Below are 23160 nucleotides of genomic sequence, written 5' to 3' on the forward strand. Positions count from 1 at the left end.
ATATATTATTAACATCTTGCCCCAGATAAATCTTTTCAAATAGAGAAAAGTAAAATAATAAGTATAAATGATGTTTCTCCTGTTACTATTACTCCTCACCAGCAAATCAGGCATTTAAGGAAGAATGTTTTTATCTTAGATTCCTAGAATGCTAAACAACTCATTAAAAAAAAATACCTACTTTCAGCTAGGAACTGCCACCTTCTAGTAATTTGCAAAATGACCAACACAAAGGGAAAAAGGAGAGACACCCCTATATGTTCTCTAGGCCTTTTAGCAAACATGGAATTGGTACTTTGACCACACACACGCAAATCCACAAGAAAGGTTATACCACAGACATAGAGGGGATGGGCACTATTCAAAAAGGAATGCCGGACAAATGTTACCAAGGCAAAACTGGAAGTCTATGATGATACCCAGCATGCTGGTGGCATTGTTGTAAATAAACAAAGACAAGATTCTTCTTGCCTAGAAAATTATTGTGCATACTGAAAACATTAAGTACTCTGACAGCCAAGATAGAGCTTCCTCAAACATGTGAAGGGAAATGATCATTAAAAAAGGAAGCCAAAGAAAAAAGTACTTGAGTTCAACTGAAGTGCCAGCATGCTCCAACCAGAGAAATACAGTTTGTGAGAACCAATGGAATGAAGCTTCAGCTACTAGAACTCACTCCCTATAAATTCATGGCCAAGAAGGTGTAAAAAAACAAAAGACCTCTAGGGGTGCCTGGGTGGCTCAATTGGTTAAGTGTCACTCTTGACTTGTCCCAGGTCAGGAGATCATGCATTGACAGCACAGATCCTGTTTGGGATTCTCTCTCCCTCTCTCTGCCCTTCCCCCACACACGTTCCCCTTCCCTCTCCCCTTTCTCCCCCAAAATAAATAAATAAGCATTAAAAAAATAAATAAATAAAAGACCTCTGGACTGTTAAAAAAATTTTTAAGTAACTGAATTATAGAGACTAAAATACTCATATACGATAACTTACCTTCCACAAGCAATCTGAGTAACAATGCTTCCCATAAGTTCAAAAACTTTCCTTGGATTTATTTCATGACTGGTAGAGTTATGACCCAACTGACCATACCCTCCAGCTCCAAAAGTAAACACTCCACCTTCCTTAAAAAGAAAAAAAGAAAAAAAAAAAAAAAAAGACAAAACTCTTTATCATTAGAAAGCCTGATGAAAGAAAATAATTTAAGAAAATAAGTTAATCTTTAATACATGGGGTCAATTTTTCTCTTCTATTGTCTCCACAATTTAACAGATGACAGCTGACCTTTCAAGGTAAAATGTTTTAAAACTAAGTTCCAGGTTGAGGTTATTTTCACATATTTTAGAAGTACTTAATTGTGTTCTCATTATATTTAGTTGGAGCCACTATTAAAGAGATACTAATCATTTTTTGCATTGCCTTTCACTATCATTATATTCACTGAATCCCAAGTACATAACTATAAAATATCACAAAACCAAAAAATGGTATCATCTTCAGTTTTCAAACTGGTTATGCTTTTAACATAAAAGCTGAAAGAGTATAAGTAAACCAGAATGCACAAATATACCTATTTTTAACACACAGTTGCTACAATATACAGTTGACCCCTAAACAGTGCAGGGGTTAGGGATGTCAACACCTTCTGCAGTCAAAAATCCACATACAACTTTTGATTACCTAAAAATAGCCTATTTCTGACTGAAAGCCTTACTGATAACATAAACAATAACCACCTTTTTTTTTTTTTTTGGGCATAAAAGAAAGGCTACACAGTTTACCTGTGAGTTTTTTCAAATTGTCACAAATCTCCAAAAACTTTTCCAAAGTATTTGTTGAAATAACCTACTGAGCCACTCAGGCACCCTAAAAAGTACTGGAGTACTTTAAAGCAAACTGTGGTCATCAAATCATCTCACCTATAAATATGTATGTATCTTCAATGGCACAAACCTCTAACATATAAAAACATACAATACAGTAATACTATTATCGCATTTACAAAATTAGTATTAATTTCTTGATAGAAACAGCAAAAGTGTTTTTACTTCTTATGGTTTTTTGTAACTGGTATCATTTTCCCCAGTTTTATTTAGGTATAACTGAATTGCCAAATAAAATTGTATATAAAGTGTACAATGGGATTTGACATATACATACATTGTGAAATGACTACCACAAAGAAGTTAATTAACACATCAACACCTCACATACTTTTTCTTTTTGGTAAGAATGCTTCAGATCTACTCTCCTGGAAATTTCAGGTACAGAATACGGTATTGTTAACTACAGTCACAACGCCATACGTCAGATCTTTAAAACTTACTCATCTTATAACAGAAAGTTTATACCCTTGACCAATTTCCCATTTCTTTACACCCCACCAGCCCCTGGCAGACATTCTACTCTCCATTTCTACAAATTTGACTTTTTCTTTTTAAAGATTTTCCATATAAATGATACATAATATTTATCTTTGTTTGGCTTATTTCACTTAGCATAATGCCCTCCAGATTCATCTATGTTGTTGGAAATGATTTCCCTCTTTTTTTGTGGCTGAATATTATTCCAGTGTGTATGTGTATATACACATATATGTATAAATCTTCTTTATCCATCTACCTGGTAATGGACACTTAGGTTGTTTCTTGGCTATTGTGAAAAACTGCTACAATAAACATGGGAGTGCAGTTATCTCTTCAAGAACCTGTTTTTATTTCCTTCAGATATGCACCCAGAAGTGGAATTTGCTGGGGCATATAGTTCCATTTGTAATTTTTTTTTCTTTCATGTTTTTTTTTTTCTTTTTTTAAAGTAGGCTTCATGCCCAGCAGAGTCCAATGTGGAGGTTGAACTCATGACCCTGAGATCAACACCCAAGTGGAGATCAAGGGTCAGACACCCAACCGACTGAGCCACCCAGGTGCCCCACTATTTGTAATTTTTTGAGGAACCTCCATACTGTTTTCCATTTGCACCAGTTTACATTCCCACCAGCAGTGGAAACAAGGGTTCCCCTTTCTTAACATCCTCACCAATACTTGTCCTTTGGTTTTTGATAAGAGTAACCCTAACAGGTGTGAGGTGTTATCTCATTGTGGTTTTGATTTGCATTTCTCTGATGATTGTGATGTTAACATTAAGGACCTTTTCTTGTACCTGTTTGGCTATTTGTGTGTATTTTTTTTTTAAGTTTATTTATTTTGAGACAAAGGAAAGAGCGTGTGCACGAGCAGGGGAAGGGCAGAGAAAGAGGGAAAGAGAGAGAATCCCATGCAGGCTCCACACTGTCAGCACAGAGCCAGACAAGGGACCCAATCCCACAAACTGTGAGATTTTTAACCTGAGCCGAAATCAAGAGCTGGCAGGTAAACCTACTGAACCATCCAGATATCCTTTGTATATATTTTTTGGAAAAGTATCTATTCAGCTCCTTTGTTCATTTTTTTTTTTTTTTAATTTATTTTTGGGACAGAGAGAGACAGAGCATGAACGGGGGAGGGGCAGAGAGAGAGGGAGACACAGAATCGGAAACAGGCTCCAGGCTCTGAGCCATCAGCCCAGAGCCTGACGCGGGGCTCGAGCTCACGGACCGCGAGATCGTGACCTGGCTGAAGTCGGACGCTTAACCGACTGCGCCACCCAGGCGCCCCTCCTTTGTTCATTTTTAAAATAGACTATTTGTTTTTTAGCCATTGAGTTATAGGAGTTCCTTTTATATTTTGAATATTACCCCCCTGTCAGATAAATGGTCTGCTAATATTTTCTCTCATTTCATAGACTGCCTTTTCACTTCAGTGGTGTCCTCTGTGGAGCCGAAACTTTTTTAGTTTGTAGTCCCACCTATTTATTTTTGCTATTGTTGCTTGTGCTTTGACCAATGTCAAAGGGTTTTTCATCCCATGTTTTCTTTTACAAGTTTTAGTTTCAGGTCTTATTAGATCTTTAATCCACTTTGAGTTGTTTTATGAGTGGTAAAAACAGACGTCCAATTTCATTTTTTTACATATGGATAATTTTCCAGCACCATTTACTGAAGAAGCCAACCTGTCCCACTGTGTGTTGTTGGTCCCTTGTCAATGATTAGTTAACTATATACATGTGGTTTTATTTCTGGGCTATCTGTTTGATTGGTCTATGTGTCTGTTTTTATAAAGTTGTATACTGTTTTGATCACTACAGTTGAAATCAGGAAGCACAATGCTCGAGCTTTGCTGTTCTTTCTCCAGATTGCTTTGGCTATTCCTGGTCTTTTTTGGTCCCGTATGAATTTCAAGATTGCCTGCTCTATTTCTATGAAAAATGCCATTGGACTTTTGATAGGGGTTACTCTGAATCTGTAGGTCACTTTCAGTAGTCTGGACATTTTAACAATATTAATTCTTCTAATCTAAGAACATGTGGTATCTATTTATCTTAGGTCTTCAATTCTTTCACTCATGTCATATATAGTTTTCAGTATACAGGTCTTTCACTCTTTGGTTAAATTTATTCCTCCCCCCCCTTTTTTTAATGTTTATTTTTGAGAGAGAGAGACAGAGAGACAGAGCACAAGTGGGAGAGGAGCAAAGGGAGACGAAGACACAGAATCCAAAGTAGGTTCCAGGTTCCGAGCTGTCAGCACAAAGCCCGGCACAGGGCTTGAACTCACAAACTGTGAGACCATGACCTGAGTTGAAGTTGGATGCTTTAACTGACTTAGCCACCCAGGGACCCCATATTCCAAAGTATTTTATTGTTTTTAATGATATTGTACATGGGAATGCTTTCTTAATTTTTCTTTCAGAGTTTGTTCTTAGCGTATAGAGATGCAATTATTTTTGTATGTTGACTTTGTTTCCTGCAACGTTACTGAATTCATGTATTAGTTCAAATAGACTTTTGGGGGGCGCCTGGGTGGCTCAGTCAGTTAAGCGTCCGACTTCAGCCCGGGTCACGATCTCGCGGTCCGTGAGTTCGAGCCCCACATCGGGCTCTGGGCTGATGGCTCAGAGCCTGGAGCCTGCTTCTGATTCTGTGTCTCCCTCTCTCTCTGCCCCTCCCCCGTTCATGCTCTGTCTCTCTCTGTCTCAAAAATAAATAAACGTTAAAAAAAAAATTTTTTTTTCAAATAGACTTTTGGTAGAGTCTTTAGGGTTCTCTATATATATGTCATGTGCAGAGACAATTTTACTTTTTCCTCTCTAGTTTGAACACCTCATTTCTTTCTTTACTAAAACTGCTTTGGCTAGGATTCAGTACTAGAGTAGAAGTGACAAAGGTAGGCATCTTCCATCTTATTCTTGATCTTACAGGAAAAACTTTCACCTTTTCACCACTAAATATGTTTGCTGTGGGCTTGTCATTTATGGTCTTTATTATGTTGAGGTATATTCCTTCTATACTGAGAATTTTTATCATGAAAAGATGTTGAATTTTGCCAGATGATTTTCCTACATCAGGATGTTTATATGACTTTTAATCTTCATTCTATTAATGTGGCGTTGACTGATTTGCAGATGTTGAAACATTTTTGCATCCCAGGGATAAATCCCAGTTGATCATGGTATATGATCATTTTCATGTACTGTTAAATTTGGTTTGCTCATATTTTGTTGAGTTTTACACCTGTATCTGTTAGGGATAAGTAGCCTGTAATTTTATTGTCTTATGTTGTCTTTGTGTGGCTTTGGTATTAAGATAATGGTGGCCTCATAAAATGCATTTAAAAATGTCTCCTATTTTTTCAAAGAGTTTGAGATGGACTGGCAGTAATTAATTACCAAATTCACCAGTGAAGTCATCTAATCCTGGGTTTTTCTTTGTTGGGAGATTTCTGATTAATGATTCACTCCCCTTACCTGTTAAAAGTCTGTTTAGATTTTTCTATTTCTTCATGATTCACTCTTGGTAGTTTGAATGTTTCCAGGAATTTATCCATTTCATTTATGTTATCTAATTTGTTGGCATATAATTGTTCATAGTTTCTTATAGTCCTTTTATTTGTAAAGTATGGGTTGTAATGTCTCTTCATTTCTGATAGTGTTTAATCTATCTAAACATCTATCGATTATTTTTTTAACTTTTCAGGAAAAGAGTTCTTAGTTTTGGTTATCTTTACTGGTTTTTTTAGTCTTTATTTCTGCTCTGACCTGTTATTTTCTTCCTTCTGCTAACTTTGGTTTCCCTGCTCTCCCCCCAACCCCCACCAGTACCTTGAAGTATAAATGCTGCTTTTTTGAGATCTTTTTCTTAATGTAGCTGTTTATGTTATAAACACTTTACTGGATTTATGGTGACATAGCTTATTTTTATCTATCTCCCTCAGAGCTGTTTTTGCTGCATCCCATAAGTTTTGGTATGTTGTTTCCATTTTCACTTGTCTCAAGATATTTTACTTCCCTTTTATTTATTTTTCGACCTAGTGACTGTTCAGGAGTGTGCTTTCTAATTTCCACATACCTGCAAATGTTCTAGCTCTCGTCCCATTATTGACTCATACCATTTCATACCATTGTGGCTGAAAAAGATACTCGATATCGTTTCAATTCTTTTTAAATTTGTTAAGACTTGTTTTGTGATCTAACATACGATCTCTCCTGCGGAATATTCTATTGTGCAGTTCAGAAGAATGTGTATTCTGCTGCTGTTGGATGGGGTGCTCTGTATGTTAGTGCATTTGGTATAAGTGTAATACAAGTCCAATATTTCCTTATTGATTTTCTGTATGGATGACCTACCTATTGTTGAAAGTAGAGTGTTAGAGTCCCCTACTATTACTACTGTTTATTTCTGCCTCTAGCTCTGTTAATATTTGCATAATATTATTTAGGTGCTTTTGTATTGGGTGCATACATAGGTACAGTTGTTATATCCTCTTCAAGAATTGACCTCTTCAATTTTAATTATTATCTGATACTGATGCCATGTTTAAATTTTCCTGATTATTTTATTTCATCACGACAAAGCACATGCCTGGTTGATAATGTTAAAAATAAGCAAGTTAACAAGTTTCACAGCCTAATCCATCCACATTAAGTTTAATGTTTTGATCTTTGTCTCAATTCATTATTAGGGAGTATAAAATGGAAATTTTCTAATCTTATTATTTCTCTTAGATTAGTTGGAATTCTTCTATAGAGAACTTAATTCATCAACTATTAAGTTATTCTGAAATACAATCTGCAAATAGGAAGCAAGAAAACTGTTTCCTTCTTATTTATGAATTTTTAGAAAAATGAGTTGTCCTAGCAACTTTCAAAGATAAGCAATGATGTTTGCTTTATATTGATTTGAAGAAGAGTATTATAATGAAGTCATGAATTGTTACATATTTGGTATATTTCCATGTATTGCCATTGTTACTTCTTTTTGTGAAAAATTCCTTGATGTTGTCCCACAGACATGACCTTAGTAGTCTCCTTTTTTGTAACACATAATACCCAAAGCTATTCTCACACTTTTTTGTTTTGTTCTGTTTTGCCCCAGATATGAAATCAGACTCTTCTCTAAGAAGCTCTGGTTATTTTTCATATTGAGTCTACTAAATCAAGTGATGCTCACTGCTTCCACATTGTACATGGCTAATTACTTCTAGGACCATTCAGTGGTCATGGAAGAAAAAAAATTTTTTTAGAAGAAAAAGAGTAAGACTTCCTACTAACACTTCTGATTAAAAGTAAAGATCACAATGGGTGCCTGGGTGGCTCAGTTGGTTAAGCATCCAACTCTAGATTTTGGCTCAGGTCATGATCTCAAGGTTTTGTGAGTTTGAGCCCTACATCAGTCTCTGCACTGACCCTAAAGAGCCTGCTTGGGATTCTCTCTCGCTCTCTGTCTCTCTTTGCCCCTCCCCAGCTCATGCTCTCTCTCTCTCAAGATAAATAAAGTGTAAAAAAAAAAAAAAAAAAAAAAAAACTTATTGAAAATAAATAAAAGTAAAAATCAGGAGATTTTAATTTAATTCTTATTGTTTTATGTTTCTTTTGTCTTAAGCTGAAAACCATAGTTTCCAGTAACAGTAAAGTACTTATTTGCTTTTTCTTATCCTGTATGTAATATATTGAAAATAATATTATCAATTTTACTACTAACAGGAAGACTACAGAATGCAGTTTAAAATTTTTGTGGCAATTCGGTTTATATTCAGGCTATTTCCCACTAGTGATATACAACAAAACACTGCACTGTAAAAGGACTTAAAAGAATTCTCCTTTTGTAGTAGTGCCACTATTTTTTTTATTTTCAATTGTTAGCAATTGCTTAAAAACATATGTTTGCTTTTTAATTATATGTAACAGTTTCTAAGTTGTAAAGTCAAAATGATAAGGCAAGGTACATTTGATCTAGCTATTACATTTTTAAAAATATAAATAACATGTTCATCTTTTATCCCTGCTTATACAAAAGGCAATTATTCTGTACCTTCCTCTTTTTACTTAACAATACATGCTGAAGATATTCCACAGCATAATACAGAGATCTTCCTTATTCTATTTTACAAGTCATGTTTACATGTTTAAATGTTAAACACCTGTTTTACAAGTCTTGTGTGGTTACCACAGTTTATTCAACTAGGCTGCTACTGACAGACATCTGCATTCTTTCGTTCTTTTGCTATTAAAATAAAGCCACAATTAATGACCTTGTGCATATATAATTTCCTATCTTTAGGACAGATTCTTAAAAGTAGGATTGCTAAGTCAAAAGATGTATGTATATGTGATTTGCATAATGAATTTGTTTTTTAAGCTTATTGATTTGAGCTTATTTTGAGAGAGAAAGTGCGAGTGGGGGAGGGGTGGGGAGAGAAGGAGAGAATCCCAAGTAGGCTCTGCACTGTCAGTGCAAAGCCCAATGTGGGGCTGGAACTCATGAACTATGAGATCATGACCTGAGCCAAAATCAGATGCTTAACCAGCTGAACCACCCAGGCACCCCTGATTTGCATAACGAATTGGTAAATTAACCTAAAAAAAGTTGACATCTTTATGATAGTGTGTTCATACCCATTAACATACCTTTCTTTACATTATTTATTCTGTTTTTAAAAGTCTGTTTAAATTTTTCCTGATGTTGTTTTCCTAATACAGGTTTTGCACAAGAAAACTGCTTTGTCCTAAATTAGCAATCCTAATTTATTTGCAAGAAATTCTTCCAGAAAAACAAAAGATATATGGATATGGAACTATATTCTAACTTAAATCAAGGGAAATAAAATATTTTCCTATTGGGATATTTAAAACTATCTGATTTTGTTAAAAGTAATATTCTCCCAAAATTCCAGTGAACAAGTATCACCAGCTACTCTCCTGAGAGGAACACAGAAGACTGGGATTTAAAAAAAACTCAATAGCTATAAACAGTTACATATCCTAAGAAAATAAGATAAGTGGTTATTTGAAGGGCTGAATTTGATAAAACATTAACGTTGTGAGCCTTCCCACCACAAAGTTAACACCAAGGAATAATACACAAGATATTTTTTTACACTAGTATTTCAACATAGACTTATTTAAAAAAAACAAAAAAACAAAAAAAACTAAAAACATAGACTTATTTCTTCTAAATACCTATGACAAAAGAGAACAACTAGAATTTAGAACATGCCAACATGATTTAATAAGACTTTAGTGATTACATCTGTAACTTGATAAAAATCAATAAAATACAATAAGATTGGCAGATAAGTAAAATTTCCTTACTAAAAGGCAAGTACAGTAATATAAAAATTTTTAAAATCGATTTTTATAATTAGTCATATTTTTAAAAGTACTGAATATACTATACTTGAGAACTAAGAGAAATTCTTATCAAAAAAAAAAAAAAATCCCAATGTGGGTGTGTAGAATTTTGTGTGTGTAGAAGTCTGATTAGAAGTTAACTTTTTCTTGCAAATTTATGTACTATGCAAATTGAAGATAAAGCAAACACATTCATATCTAATTCAGCCAATAAAAAATGTGCCAATAATATTCCTGGTAAAGGTTAATCTAAGGTTTTTATTTTCATTTTCCTTCCAATCACTAGAGAACTACATAGTAATGATAATGTAATGGCACATACCCAAGATAAGACAGAGTTAAAACCATTAATGAGACTGTGATGAAAGCTCATTATAACTGCATAATTCCTGGCCTATGGATAATAGATTCATTCTCCTCTATTACTTGTTATATGGAATTTATAAGCCCAATGAGAGTTAAATTAAAATGAGACAGTTACACAATATAAACGGGATTGATACACATAGCATGACAAGTATGACAAACTAAAAGGGAACTTTTTCATTCAAAATATTCCTAAAGCAGTATTACACATGAACTTGAGAAATTCAACAAAATGTATTATCACATTTAACAGATCATAATTCACATTACATAACCTGAAACAAAGTTGAAAATTAAGGTAAATTGTTTTTGACAATAATTTAGTGCTTTTTTCAAGATTATTTTTTAGACATTAATTAATACTCAAGTTCTAAAGTAAATATCATGAAAACATTCACTAATTATAAAATAACTACCATGAATAATAATAAAGAAGTTTTATGGGAATACAATACCTTGGTTAGTGCAGCAGTATGATCTTCTCCACAACAAATATAAACTATTTTCTGAGTTCTTAGTGACTTTAGTAAATTAGGAACATACCTATCTGAAAATTCCAACAAGAAATGTTAATGGTATTCTTAAATTAAAACTCTTCTAAAATGTGTTTCCTTTACAGCTTCCCAAGCTCAGTAGACAATGGCAAATAATTTTTAACTGTAAGTCAATGATTTTGTAGTACAAGCCAAATTAACTGGGTTCCCAGATCTTTTTAAAGGAGGGTTTTAAAGAGTAATTTAAGTGTTAAAGTGCCCTAACACCAATCTACACAGAACTAGAAATCAAGGAATTTCAAAACTATCTGTTTCCAATACACACACATCATTCTTTATATTTACCTCATGATAATTAAGCTCACAGGATTCTATTTAAACGCATGAAAATTATACTTCCTGCTACTTTGTAGCAGAAAAAAAAATGTCCTAATCTGACATATTTTTCTTATGCACAATAAAATATTTTAAAATTCTGAGTGTTATTTGCTTATCATTACCAGTTGCTAGTTACTAGACCAACAACTCACTTTTGTCCACTTAAATCATGACAATTATGTTGAGCTTGATGAAATTAGTTTTTGTATTTCAAATATTGGCATTGAACTTATGCAGTTATGAAAAATCAGTTCCAAGATCCTACTTGTTTCAAGTAATTATAATTTTTTAAAATTCAAATTGTTTATTTTCAAGACTCCAGAATCCATGTTAAAAGTGAAGCCCAAGATAAAGATTTAATGACTCAGATTATTTAAATACTTCCTTGAAAAACTCAAATAGATTAACACTCCATGTTACTTTCCAGAATAATTTTACAACTTCTTTCCACCAATGATGGCCAGTAATGTGATTTCCAATTTGCAGTAATGTTTTTCACAACTTTCTTTTAATGAACATCTAAAAACAAAGATTTTTATCCAGATATACTTTCTAGAGTTTATTTTGCAATAAGATGGTATTTTCTGGCCTTCCCACAATCCCTTAAAAAATATTACCAAATGGAATTTTTAAATAAATCTTTTATCCCCTTTTCCGTATCAGGAAAGATTTGGGTACATTTCTTCCTGATATTAAGAATCACTGATCCATCTCAAAAGATCATCTCTTTTTAAGTACATTTATCTATAAATAATGAAAACCTACCATTTTCATCATTAAGACCTAGTTGACCAAATTTGTTGCGTCCCCATCCAAAAATAGCTCCAGAAAGGGTGAGTACAAAACTATGGGCTCCTCCTGCTGCCACTTGCATGAAAGGGATTCCAAGCAAAGACTTGATCAGCTGTGGTGAGGCTTGCTTTTTACAGTCAATGCCTAAACCCAATTGGCCATATTTATTTTGTCCCCAACAGAAGACTTCACTTGCTGTAAAACAGAAATTATAAAATTAACTATTTTTAACATACATACAAAATTTCATTTGAAGATCATCAGTTATTTTGAGACATTCTCCCTCTCATCAAATAGAAATACATATTCCCCTTTTATATGGAAACATGTAAGAACATTCTGTATTGGTACACTTACAGTTTGACCAACTTTACTAATAAATGGGTAAGTCACATAACTGAGGGTAGTCTAGTCTCATTTCCTTACATTCCTTATGATAGAACCATCTCTTTTTAATATTCCTCAAGTCTCACTTTTATTCTTTGGTTTATCCCAAGAGGCACTCAACCAACTCTTCAGTTATTATACGCTGATCACATTCAAAATTTTATCACTAGACCAGACCTCTCTTATAAGCAATAAACCCATGTATCCAATGCTTATGTGGTATCTACACTTGGATATTACAAAGGCACCCCCAGCTCAGTGTGTTCCAAACAATTTATGACCCCCCTCCACCTCCCATATCTGGACCTATTCCCAGTGTTCTCCATCTCAGTATGTGATATTATAACTGAGTCAGTAACACAACCCATAAACATGGAGAGTCATCCTTAACTCTTCTCTTACCTTATACACAGATTGTTATCAATCTATCACATACCACCACAGTTTTCCTACTAAAGAAAAATATGGCACATAGATCCACTCCTCACCATCTCACCTGATTCTACTTGTCACTTTTGCTCCCCCAATTGCCACCCTGTTTTGCAACTTTAGACATCTTTTTATTTATTCTTATTAAGTGGCACTAATAGTTGTTTTCAAAATTCACACGATAAAATAGTATACACTTAAAAATAAGTTTCTCTCTAAAAATTAGACCCTCAGGTCCTCTCCCAAGAGACAACCACTCTTACCAATTACTGGTATGTACTTCCAGAAATATTCTATGCACATACTAGCAGACATGTGTATATATACATAGAGGTATTATTAAAATATAGATTTGATAATGTTGCTCACCTGAAAAAAATATAGCAGTGCCTTCCCACTGGTACTGGGATAAGCACTTTTAACAACGTTAAAAGTAATGTTCTACATAATCTACCTGTTTCCAAGCTCCTTTCATATCAGTCTCTTCCCTCACTCACTCTACTCTAGTGACACTCGTCTTCCTTTACATTCTCCAATGCTCACTTCTCACACGCTTACAGTTCTCTCTGTGTAGACCTTCCCCTCATCTTTGTCTAGTTCACTTCTACTCTCTCCCAGAAGGAAGCAGGTTTCCCTGGTGGCCCATATTAAGTTTAGTCCCCTGCTACATGTTTTAAATAATCCTAAACTTTTTTCTTTACAGTCCCTTTTCACAGTACATAATTATATTGTAATTTATATGAATATGACCGTACCATTAGGTACCAGCTAGTAGTGTACTGCTTACCCCTACACATTGTACACTCTAAAGTGCCTAGTTCATAATGAGTGATCAAAAAAAAAGAAAATCATTAAATGAGTAAAATACTGCTAAAGCCATGAAGCTGAACAAGGCAAAAGAATCCCTGTAAGTCAAGGCAGAAAACTGCCCTCCTCATCAGTAAAACCTTTGGGTTTAAATTTATTTGGGATCTACCTACCAAAATATCAAAAGAAGAGCTGACAAAATAACAACAAAGAATACAGAGATGCCAGCTTCCCCACTGCCTATAGAAATGCAAATGCCTTAATACTGGCATTTAAGGCCTTTGTAACACATTACCTCAACTGAAGTATCAGTATGTCTCTCATGTTCTCACAATACCCACATAAAACTATATGCTGATACTCAAATACACAAAATACTTTTCCTGATTTTATGCCTGATTTTTTTCCTGATTTACTGGTACTACCTCTTTAACCAATCCTCAACACTTCCTCTAGCTACTTCTCAACATTTCTCTAATTCTGAATAAATTTTGTTCATCATTTAAGACTTGTATCAAATACCAAGTCTCTTATTGTTAACAAGTCTCTTATTGATTTGAACAAATTACACTTTTTTCTTCATTCACATAGCATTTTACTTCGACCTTGACCAAAATAGTACAGTTTTTTTCTGCCTCAAACTAGTTATTTATTTGTATATCTGCTCCCTCCACTACATGTCATGATCCCTAAAATAATTTGTTCTGGTCACTTTGGCTCCTCTCAATACCACCCTATGCTGTCTGTAACTGTATTATCTTACCTGTATTTCCCCACAGCTCTAGCCTAGTGCTACATTCACAGTAGGCCTCACTAGACATTTAATGAATTAAATAATAATAATAATGAAGCCACTGGAACTTATGCTTTAAATGGTAAAGACCAACATAGTAACCCATGCCACAATCCTTAGCTGGCACATGAAGAAGTTAAATGAATAAGAAACAAATGCAAACAAAGCTAAGAGAATGCTTATAGCCTTCTTTGTTACTGTTCACAAAAAGTCTAAGATCCTAAATGAGACTGAGCAAGTTATAACCTTCCCCATCTATGAAGGCTTAGCATTTATTTAGCACACTATAGAACAATTAGACACAAAAATCAACTTCATGTCTATATACTAGCAACAACAATTTGGAAATGATACTCTTTACAATAAAAAAATGTCAAATATCTATGGAAAAATCTAATAGAAGATGTGTAAGACCTCTCCACAGAAAACAACAAAATACTATTGAGAAAAATTAAAAGGAGATTGAAATGAGGGACATAACATGTTCAAGAATTAACAGATTCAATATTATAAGGATTTTCCTAAAACTGATTTACAGAAACAATTTAATCCCAGTCAAAATCCCAGAATATGTGTGCCTGTGAAGACTGGCAAGCTAATTCTAAATTGTATATGGATATGAAAAAGATCAAAAAGAACCAGGACAATCCTGAATAAGAACAAAGTTGGAGGACTTTCTGCTCAATTCAAGTACCATGTCATAAGACTATAAAAGGGCAAGAAAATGAAAACAATACTTACCTTTAGAAAGTGCAAGTGAATGATAGTAACCACAAGCAACCTGTACTATCTGGATATCTGACAAACTTTTAATATTTCTAGAAAATAAAAAAAGAGATCAAAATCAGTTAATTCCATTTAATAAATGGATCCTGAATACTATTTACTAATGCCATTTACTGACCACCTACTATGTGCAAGCAGTTTCCTACTGACCTAGTTATTTCATGGTATTTTTATACAAGTCAATTTACCCAACTATTTATGCTAACAACAGTAAACAAAATCTAGTGTGAAAAAATTAAGAGGTGTAATAAGAAAACACTTTGAAAAAAGTATTTAAGCAAAGTAAACTAAGCTCACACCTCAAGTATTCCTCAGTGTTTTTATAATTCAGATGTTTTATCAAAATTAAAAAAAAATCTTTAGCTTAAAGTGTGAAACCTGGCAATACATTTGTGAAACAAATGTACATGAACTAATTTGTCTAAAATTGGTGTTTGGCTTCATTTAATACATGTTGTCTATAAGGCTCCTTAAGAATCAACAGAGATTCCTATCATGTGGTACTACCAATTCACAGATTATGAAACCTATTCCTTTTGAGCTATCCTTTACCTCTGCATCTAAATCAGTGATACTAAACAATTTTTTAGTAGAGAAATTTACTCATCACATTTATTATGATCACTGATACGTTCAGTCATATTTCTACCATCTTGCATTTTTTCCTTATATTTTTATAGTTTCTTCCCCCTGAGCCCAATTTTTGATTTTTCCTTAAATGTAACATAATCCTAAAGGCTAATTTTTAAAACATTACAAAAATCAAGCAACTTTTTGCATCAATCATCCCAGGTGTTTTTTATGCATTTCCCCTCCTCCTAGTCATTCTGTTTTTCCTGAATGAATGTTTTCAAGATAGAAAGGGGGAAGGAAACATAATATGTTTCTTATTTCCCTTTACCTGATACTGCCACCTGACCTGATTCTGCCATATGAGAGTCCGGAGCAAGTTCTGACCAGAGTGTCGATACCCATGATTTTCGGGAGGCAGCTTCAGCAAATCAAATTTTGAGCAGGAGAAAGGAGAGTTACTCTAATTCCACATTGTTGTACAAAAAAATATTTTTATTTAGTGGATATATGTTCTTAACTACAAAACCTGAGGGCTGCACTGCTCTAAATTAGCAAAATCCAGTAGGTTAGCAGGATCCAATGCACCTTCAGATTTTCAAATGTAGCAAAATGCCATTTTTCTGCAATTAGCAAAATCAAACACTAGCAATGCAAAAACAGAAATAAAAAAATAAATGGATTTGTGCAACTGTGCTGAAGTTATTGAACATTCACTTTTACTGTTTTTGAATATCAGGCACATGATACACTGACCAGTGAACTATATTAAGTATTTTTTAAAATGTATTAACTGTTTTTAAAAACCTGTTCCAGGTACCGAGTCCAAATAAAATATTTCAAATATTACACTCTCATAGCACCTTATGTTTTCTACCTTCACAGCATTTATCACTGTTAATTACTAGTGTACTTATTCATTTAATTATTACTAGTGTACTCTGCTAAACAATAAGCTCTGTAAAGGCAAATTATGTGTCTTATATCCATAGAATTCCCAGCGCTTACCACAGTGCCTGGCAAAAAGTGTGTAATGAATACACTGATAAAGGATAAATGAGTTTGCAAAGTCTTTGAGGCTGTAGTAGTAAACCATTCATAAAGTCTGCCCCCAAACTTCTAAATTTGCATAGCAATTTACACTTGGTGACTTCCGCATTTCCAAAATTATTATAAGGCTTGGTATACAACATAAATGTTAATTTCTTTGGCCATGTCTGCAACAGTGACAAGGAAAGACACTGTACTGCGGCATTATTGTTTATGGGGTGCCTGGATGACTCAGTTAAGCATCCAATTTCAGCTCAGGTCATGATCTCAAGATTCGTGAGTTCGAGTCCCACATGGGGCTCTCTGCTGTCAGCGCAGGAGCCCACTTTGGATCCTCTGTCTCCCTCTCTCTCTCCTCCTCTCCTGCTCTCATGTACTCACTCACTCTCTCAAAAATAAACATTAAAGGGGCGCCTGAGTGGCTCAGTCGGCTGAGCGCCCGACTTCAGCTCAGGTCATGATCTCACAGTTTGTGGGTTTGAGCCCCACATCAGGCTCTGTGCTGACCTCTTGTTCAGAGCCTGGAGCCTGCTGCAGATTCTGTGTCTCCTTCTCTCTCTGCCCCTGCCCCGCTCACACTTTGTCTCACTCTGTTTCTCAAAAATAAATAAATGTAAAAAAAATTTTTTTTTTTTAAAAGAAAAGAAACATTAAAAAAAAATTTACACTAACAATCAACCTAGCTCTACCATTAAAAAATACGTTTTCTGGGGCGCCTGGGTGGCTCAGTCGGTTAAGCGGCCAACTTCGGCTCAGGTCATGATCTCGCAGTCTCTGAGTTAGAGCCCCGCGTTGGGCTCTGTGCTGACAGCTCAGAGCCTAGAGCCTGTTTCAGATTCTGTGTCTCCCTCTCTCTGACCCTCCCCCATTCATGCTCTGTCTCTCTCTGTCTCAAAAATAAATAAACATTAAAAAAAAAAATTTGAAAAAATACTTTTTAATATAAAATTTAAATATGTTTAAAACTGAGTGAAATAAAGAAAATAAATTTTACTTTTGACCAAGCTGATAAGTCAAACATCTTTAATTAGTTTCTATAATCCAGAAACCGCTGTTTTCACAAGGATCATATATACCACCCTGTCATACTTTTTATTGCGTATGTCCAAGAAACAGAACTTTTAAAAATACACTACAACTTTATGGCCTACAATTATGTTTCTAAAGGTTGTGTGGAAAAATATGTATTTCCACTCATACCAAACTAACAGATAGTAAAATCAGGCTTAAAACGTTTTTATAAAGGCAATAACATATATCCTACATAAAAAAAAAATAACTAGGCAGAAATCAGAGACCAGCATTGGTATTGAAGAATTTTAGTCTTTCCCCAAGAAGTAGTGATTTCAAAACAAAATAAAATTAGAAGTAGGAAAAGATCATTGAAGTCGTATAAATTCCAAATGTAATCTATTATTAATTTTACATTCTTTCATCTTAAAGTGTTGCTTTATTTAAATATTCTTATCTACTAGCATAAAAGTGGATTTTGTTCTCAAGGAAGTACAGCCTAATGTGAATCATCATTTTTCTGATCATTCTTATAAAAATTACAAACACTAATTTTGGGGGCGCCTGGGTGGCTCAGTCGGTTAAGCGTCCGACTTCGGCTCAGGTCATGATCTAACGGTCCGTGAGTTCGAGCCCCGTGTCAGGCACTGTGCTGACAGCTCAGGGCCTGGAGCCTGCTTCCAATTCTGTGTCTCCCTCTCTCTCTGACCCTCCCCCATTCATGCTCTGTCTCAAAAATAAATAAACATTAAAAAAAATTTTTTTTAATTATAAACACTAATTTTTAAAAATCTATTTACATACAGTTTTCACCGATCTTCTATACATTTTATTCAAGATGAATGAGAAATTTATGAAGCTGGCTGATACCTCTAAGCATACAGAAAAGGCCTTGCAGCTAAAAATGATTTGGCTCCCAGAAAAAATAAAATAAATAAAATAAAATAAAATAAAAATGATTTGGTATCAAAATTTAAGAAGAAAAAAATCACTGGCAGTCTTTCACAAAAATGTATTTCTACTATGTTGTATATTGCTTTGATTTCAAACCTATTTATGATAAAAATGAAACTGTTCTTAAGAGTAAAGTTGTTGTGATATAAAGATGAAGTAAGTTGTGTCAGGATGTCATCATCTCATCTGCTCTGGATGAACTCAGTGGCTTAGCTGCTGAGAGGCCAGCCCCACTGGGGGCTTATCAAGAAAAACTATAGCAAGAGAACATTTAGACTATAAATACTGAGAGTTTGTGAGGATTATTGCAGAGTCTTAGGTCTTGGCAAGGCTACTCTTTGCTGATCTAAGCAGTTCTCCAAGGACCTTAGAGCAATTAGCTCCAGCCATAGTAAAGGAGACTTTCTTTTTAGTTTATTTATTTTGAGAGAGAGAGACCGAACATGAGGAGGGAGGGGCACTGAGAGAGGGAGGGAAAGAGAGGGAGAGAGAGAATCCCAAGCAGGCTCCATCCACACTGTCAGTGCAGAGCCCAATGCAGGCCTTGAACCCATGAACTGGGAGATCATGACCTGAGCTGAAACCAAGAGCCAGATGCTTAACTGACTGAGCCACCCAGGCGCCCCCATAGTAAAGGAGACTGTTTAAACCTCAGTGGTAAAAAAAAAAAAAAAAAAAAACCAAGCAGCATCCCTGGGAAAAAGATCCCCTCACCCATCAACACATGCTAGGTGCATCCTTCCCTAGCAAGGTGCTCTAAAACAGGACTTTTATATTTGTGCTGGCAGGAGGACATCAGCTCTCAGTTGGCTAAGCCATCTCTCCCTAGTACCAAGTCATATGAATGTATATCTCAGCTAAATTTGATCTTTATTACTATCATCTCCTCTTGCAATAGTGTGATTTACCTATCACTGGTTTGGAGTATGTTATTTATTTACTGGCTTAATAACAGACATTATCCCATATGCTACTGGCTTGTGAAATTCCTGCAGTAAACCTGTGATAAATAGATTGCTGGCAAAGACAAACTCAGCTTCTGAGCATGAATTGCCTCAAAACAAAATACTGCCCTTTCACACATGAAAATATCAGTAAAAATATGTATATATCATAACAAATCAGATCAGTCCGTTGAAAACTGAGTAGGTTGAACAGGAAAAATGCCTTAACACAGAGCTTAAAATTAATACACATATTTAGCAAATACAAAAACATACAAGTTTAAACCAAACGACTCACAAAAGATCTCTTTCAGGTCCCTATCCAGGTTCATAAAATAATAAAGTCACAAATACATAATTTATTATAGGGCATTGTTCAAATAAACTCATATAATAAACTATTCTATATTTAATTACCTTTCTTTCCATTTAATAAGAATCTACGGATTACTGACTGAAATCCCCTATATGAGAAGTGAACAGCAACAAAAATACAAGTATGATTTTAAGAAACCAGTAAACATAAAAGAGATTAGAAAGTTTGGACCTAAATCTTGGTTTTGAGAATGCTGACTTAGACAATCAAACATGTAAGTCCCTTTTCAATCCTAAATACACACAACTTAAAATCTTAAGTTAAAAATCCCATTCTACAACAATTATTTATGGAGGGAATAAAAGCAGTAGAGGATATGACAAACGTGAGGTCACTATGTTTCTATGAATGCTTTGTATTATTACCTAGCCAATAGCCATTTGGTTGCAAATTACCATTTTCTGAAATAAATCTAAATTGAAATGACTAAAAGAATTCAATTTATTTAGCTTAAGAAAAAAAAAAAAGCTTCTCCAAAGAGCACTATCATTAAGAGATATTAAAAGCATAATGAGGGGCGCCTGGGTGGCTCAGCCGGTTAAGCGTCCGACTTCAGCTCAGGTCGCGATCTCGCAGTCCATGAGTTCGAGCCCCGCGTCAGGCTCTGGGCTGATGGCCCAGAGCCTGGAGCCTGCTTCCGATTCTGTGTCTCCCTCTCTCTCTGCCCCTCCCTCGTTCATGCTGTGTCTCTCTCTGTCTCAAAAATAAATAAAACGTTAAAAAAAAAAAAAAAATTAAAAAAAAAAAAAGTTTAAAAGCATAATGAAAGTTGTGTTTGTTATTTAATTGTTAAAACAGAAGAAATAAAGGGAGGAGCACCTGGGTAGCTCAGTTGGTTAAGCATGAGATTTCAGCTCAGGTCATGATCTCCCAATTTGTGGTTTGTGAGTTCAGGCCTTGTGTTGGCTCTGTGCTGACAGCTCAGAGCCTGGGGACTGCTTCAGATTCTGTGTCTCCCTCTCTCTCTGACCCTCCCCCCATCTCTCTCTCAAAAATAAACAAATACTAAAAGAAGAAGGAGAAGAAGACAAAGAAGAAAAATGAAAATAATAATAATAATAATAGGGAAGAAATTGGGGGAGTTTTATGGAATTTAGTTACAAGGTAAATCAAGAAAATATGTGAATATGATGTATCCAAAAGTCTCAAAGGACAGTTCACTACTAGAACAATTATAAAATGTTAAAGACCAAAAAATAAAAAAATAAAAAACCCACTTTTAATAAAGTAGAAGAAACCAAATATTTTAAATACTTTTAGGTTTTTCAATAAACATATACACATAAGGGATTATAGGCTTACTGAAGGAACTAGCTACCTTTCCTACTTAAAAAAAAAAAAACTCACTTCTAACAATAAGTTTCTGTTCTGAAATATATTAGTTCCCATGTTCCATTTTCTTATCCTAGTAAGTTATTTCTTACTTCTTAAACCAAAACAAACATTATCAATGTTAAATTCATAAACAAAATATCTAAATGTGTGTAAAATAATGCTACCTAGAATAAATCTAAAATTAGTTTAATACCTTGTTTCACTGGAGAGTTCTCTTTTGTCCCTATAACTATTACTAGGAAGAAAGAACAAGAGTTTAAGGAAGCAAGAATTTGTATAATTTAAAAACAAAGCGTGAGTTAATGTATTATTTATGTATTGAAAACAAATTGGATACTTTCTTTAAATCTCTGTATTTTTACCTAAACATGTTCATGCTCTTACAATGTTTAATATTAAAACAATGGCTATGCCCTATGTAAATCTCTAGGAATACAACATTAATGAGGCATTTATTTTTTAATTTTGAAATAATCCTATGATGAATTAGTGGTTAACATAAGTTGTAGCCACTGCTTTGTAAAAAAGTGGAAAGTGACTGAATTCTTTATACTAAGCATGTGGGACTTCTATATTCAATAAAAACAATAAAGACTAAAAAAACAGGACAAAGAAACATGCAACCAACCAATATTTAATAAATATTTCAATAGCTGAGGTACTCAAGATGGTACAATCAGCAGTTTAAATTAGCCTAAACCACTTAAAAATTTTAGAAAGTATTTATAATAAAGTACATATTCCCCATCTCTTTTCTTTACAAACATAAATAATTTAGGGGAAAATGATGTAAAAAAATAGCACTTAGCCCAAATTTTAGGCAAGAACCTACCTAGTAAACTCCTTAAGAACTCAAAAGGGAGAAATAATTAGATGTCAACTCTTACAGGCCCTCAGTAAACAGAATAATTTAGATAACAAATTTATTATAAAAGATTGTTAAAGACCTCTTTTTGGTCACCTTTGTTACCTGGGTACTCTGATACATTCCTCTGATCCTAGCAGGCCAAGCTGTCCATCAGAATCGAGACCCCAAGCATACACCTGGCCTTTGTCATTTAGTGCTAATGTATGAGCTTCTCCACATGAAACAGCTACGATATTTTGGGCATCCAGGGCAACAACCTGCTCTACAGAAATCAAGAAGAGAAATATTACATTCTAGTTTTGAACTACCAATGAGAATAAAACACAGTCTTCATCTTGTACAAAAAAGCTTAAGAAAATGATAAAATACAGACTAAGTGTAACACTAGTTATTCTGAAAAATTTACCAAGTATGTGCCACATAAAATTCTCATTGTGGTAAGTACAGATATACATCCTAGGGTATAAGCAATTCAAAATATTAAGTGACGTGAACATTTTGGGGAAGAAGTTTAAGGTTTATAAAACTACTGAGAAAGTTACTCTTCATTCAAAGCCATTGCCAGTAACAGCTGAAAAGGGAATCATTTAAATATCCTAGACTACTTAATAATAAAATCATAATTGACATACACTACTATGGAGTGATTCTGAAATTAATAAAATAATCTGAATTGGGAATTTCTGATAGAAAAGGACCCTCTTTACAGATCTCATAAATGATGCATCTACTAGATATTCTGAGGAGGGACTTGAAAGGCAATGTAACCATAACAAATAGGTTTCAGTTATGGACTGCCATTTAACATCAAATATATAAAAATCCATATGTGGTTAAAATGTGTTCAAGTTTTAAACTAAAAATTAATTTAAGCATTGGTCCTTCATAAGACTGTCAGTAGCCACTGACAAACCAGTAAAGAAAGTGAAATTGTTTCCTTAGTCTCCTTAGGATGCATAATGTCTACCAGTTTTTTACTAGTACTATTACATATGTTTTCAGGATGAACCTTTTTTTTTAGCTTAGTAATAAGAAAGATATAATTTTTGTCTTCAATAAACCTAAGCTTCATGTTGAAGAGTCGTTAACTGAACCA

The 23160-nt window shown here is 34.3% G+C and overlaps 1 protein-coding gene across 13 annotated transcripts in view; it reads right to left on the minus strand.

The window, feature by feature from the left end:
* The window catches only part of HERC4 (HECT and RLD domain containing E3 ubiquitin protein ligase 4), a 135181-nt gene that overhangs the window by 84713 nt on the left and 27308 nt on the right, over window positions 1-23160 (minus strand). For 7 of the 13 annotated variants that reach the window (XM_058696483.1, XM_058696478.1, XM_058696475.1 and 4 more), the window contains 7 exons: window positions 22167-22326; window positions 21390-21431; window positions 15858-15947; window positions 14912-14988; window positions 11728-11949; window positions 10546-10637; window positions 996-1126 (listed from right to left, as the gene is read on the minus strand). In XM_058696483.1, coding sequence (XP_058552466.1) covers window positions 996-1126; window positions 10546-10637; window positions 11728-11949; window positions 14912-14988; window positions 15858-15947; window positions 21390-21431; window positions 22167-22326 — 814 coding nt within the window. The remainder of the gene's footprint in view (window positions 1-995; window positions 1127-10545; window positions 10638-11727; window positions 11950-14911; window positions 14989-15857; window positions 15948-21389; window positions 21432-22166; window positions 22327-23160) is intronic. The other 6 variants (XM_058696484.1, XM_058696482.1, XM_058696477.1 and 3 more) reach the window with 5 other exon arrangements.

Source organism: Neofelis nebulosa, chromosome 13 (genome assembly GCF_028018385.1).
Source record: "Neofelis nebulosa isolate mNeoNeb1 chromosome 13, mNeoNeb1.pri, whole genome shotgun sequence".
Lineage (NCBI taxonomy): Eukaryota > Metazoa > Chordata > Mammalia > Carnivora > Felidae > Neofelis > Neofelis nebulosa.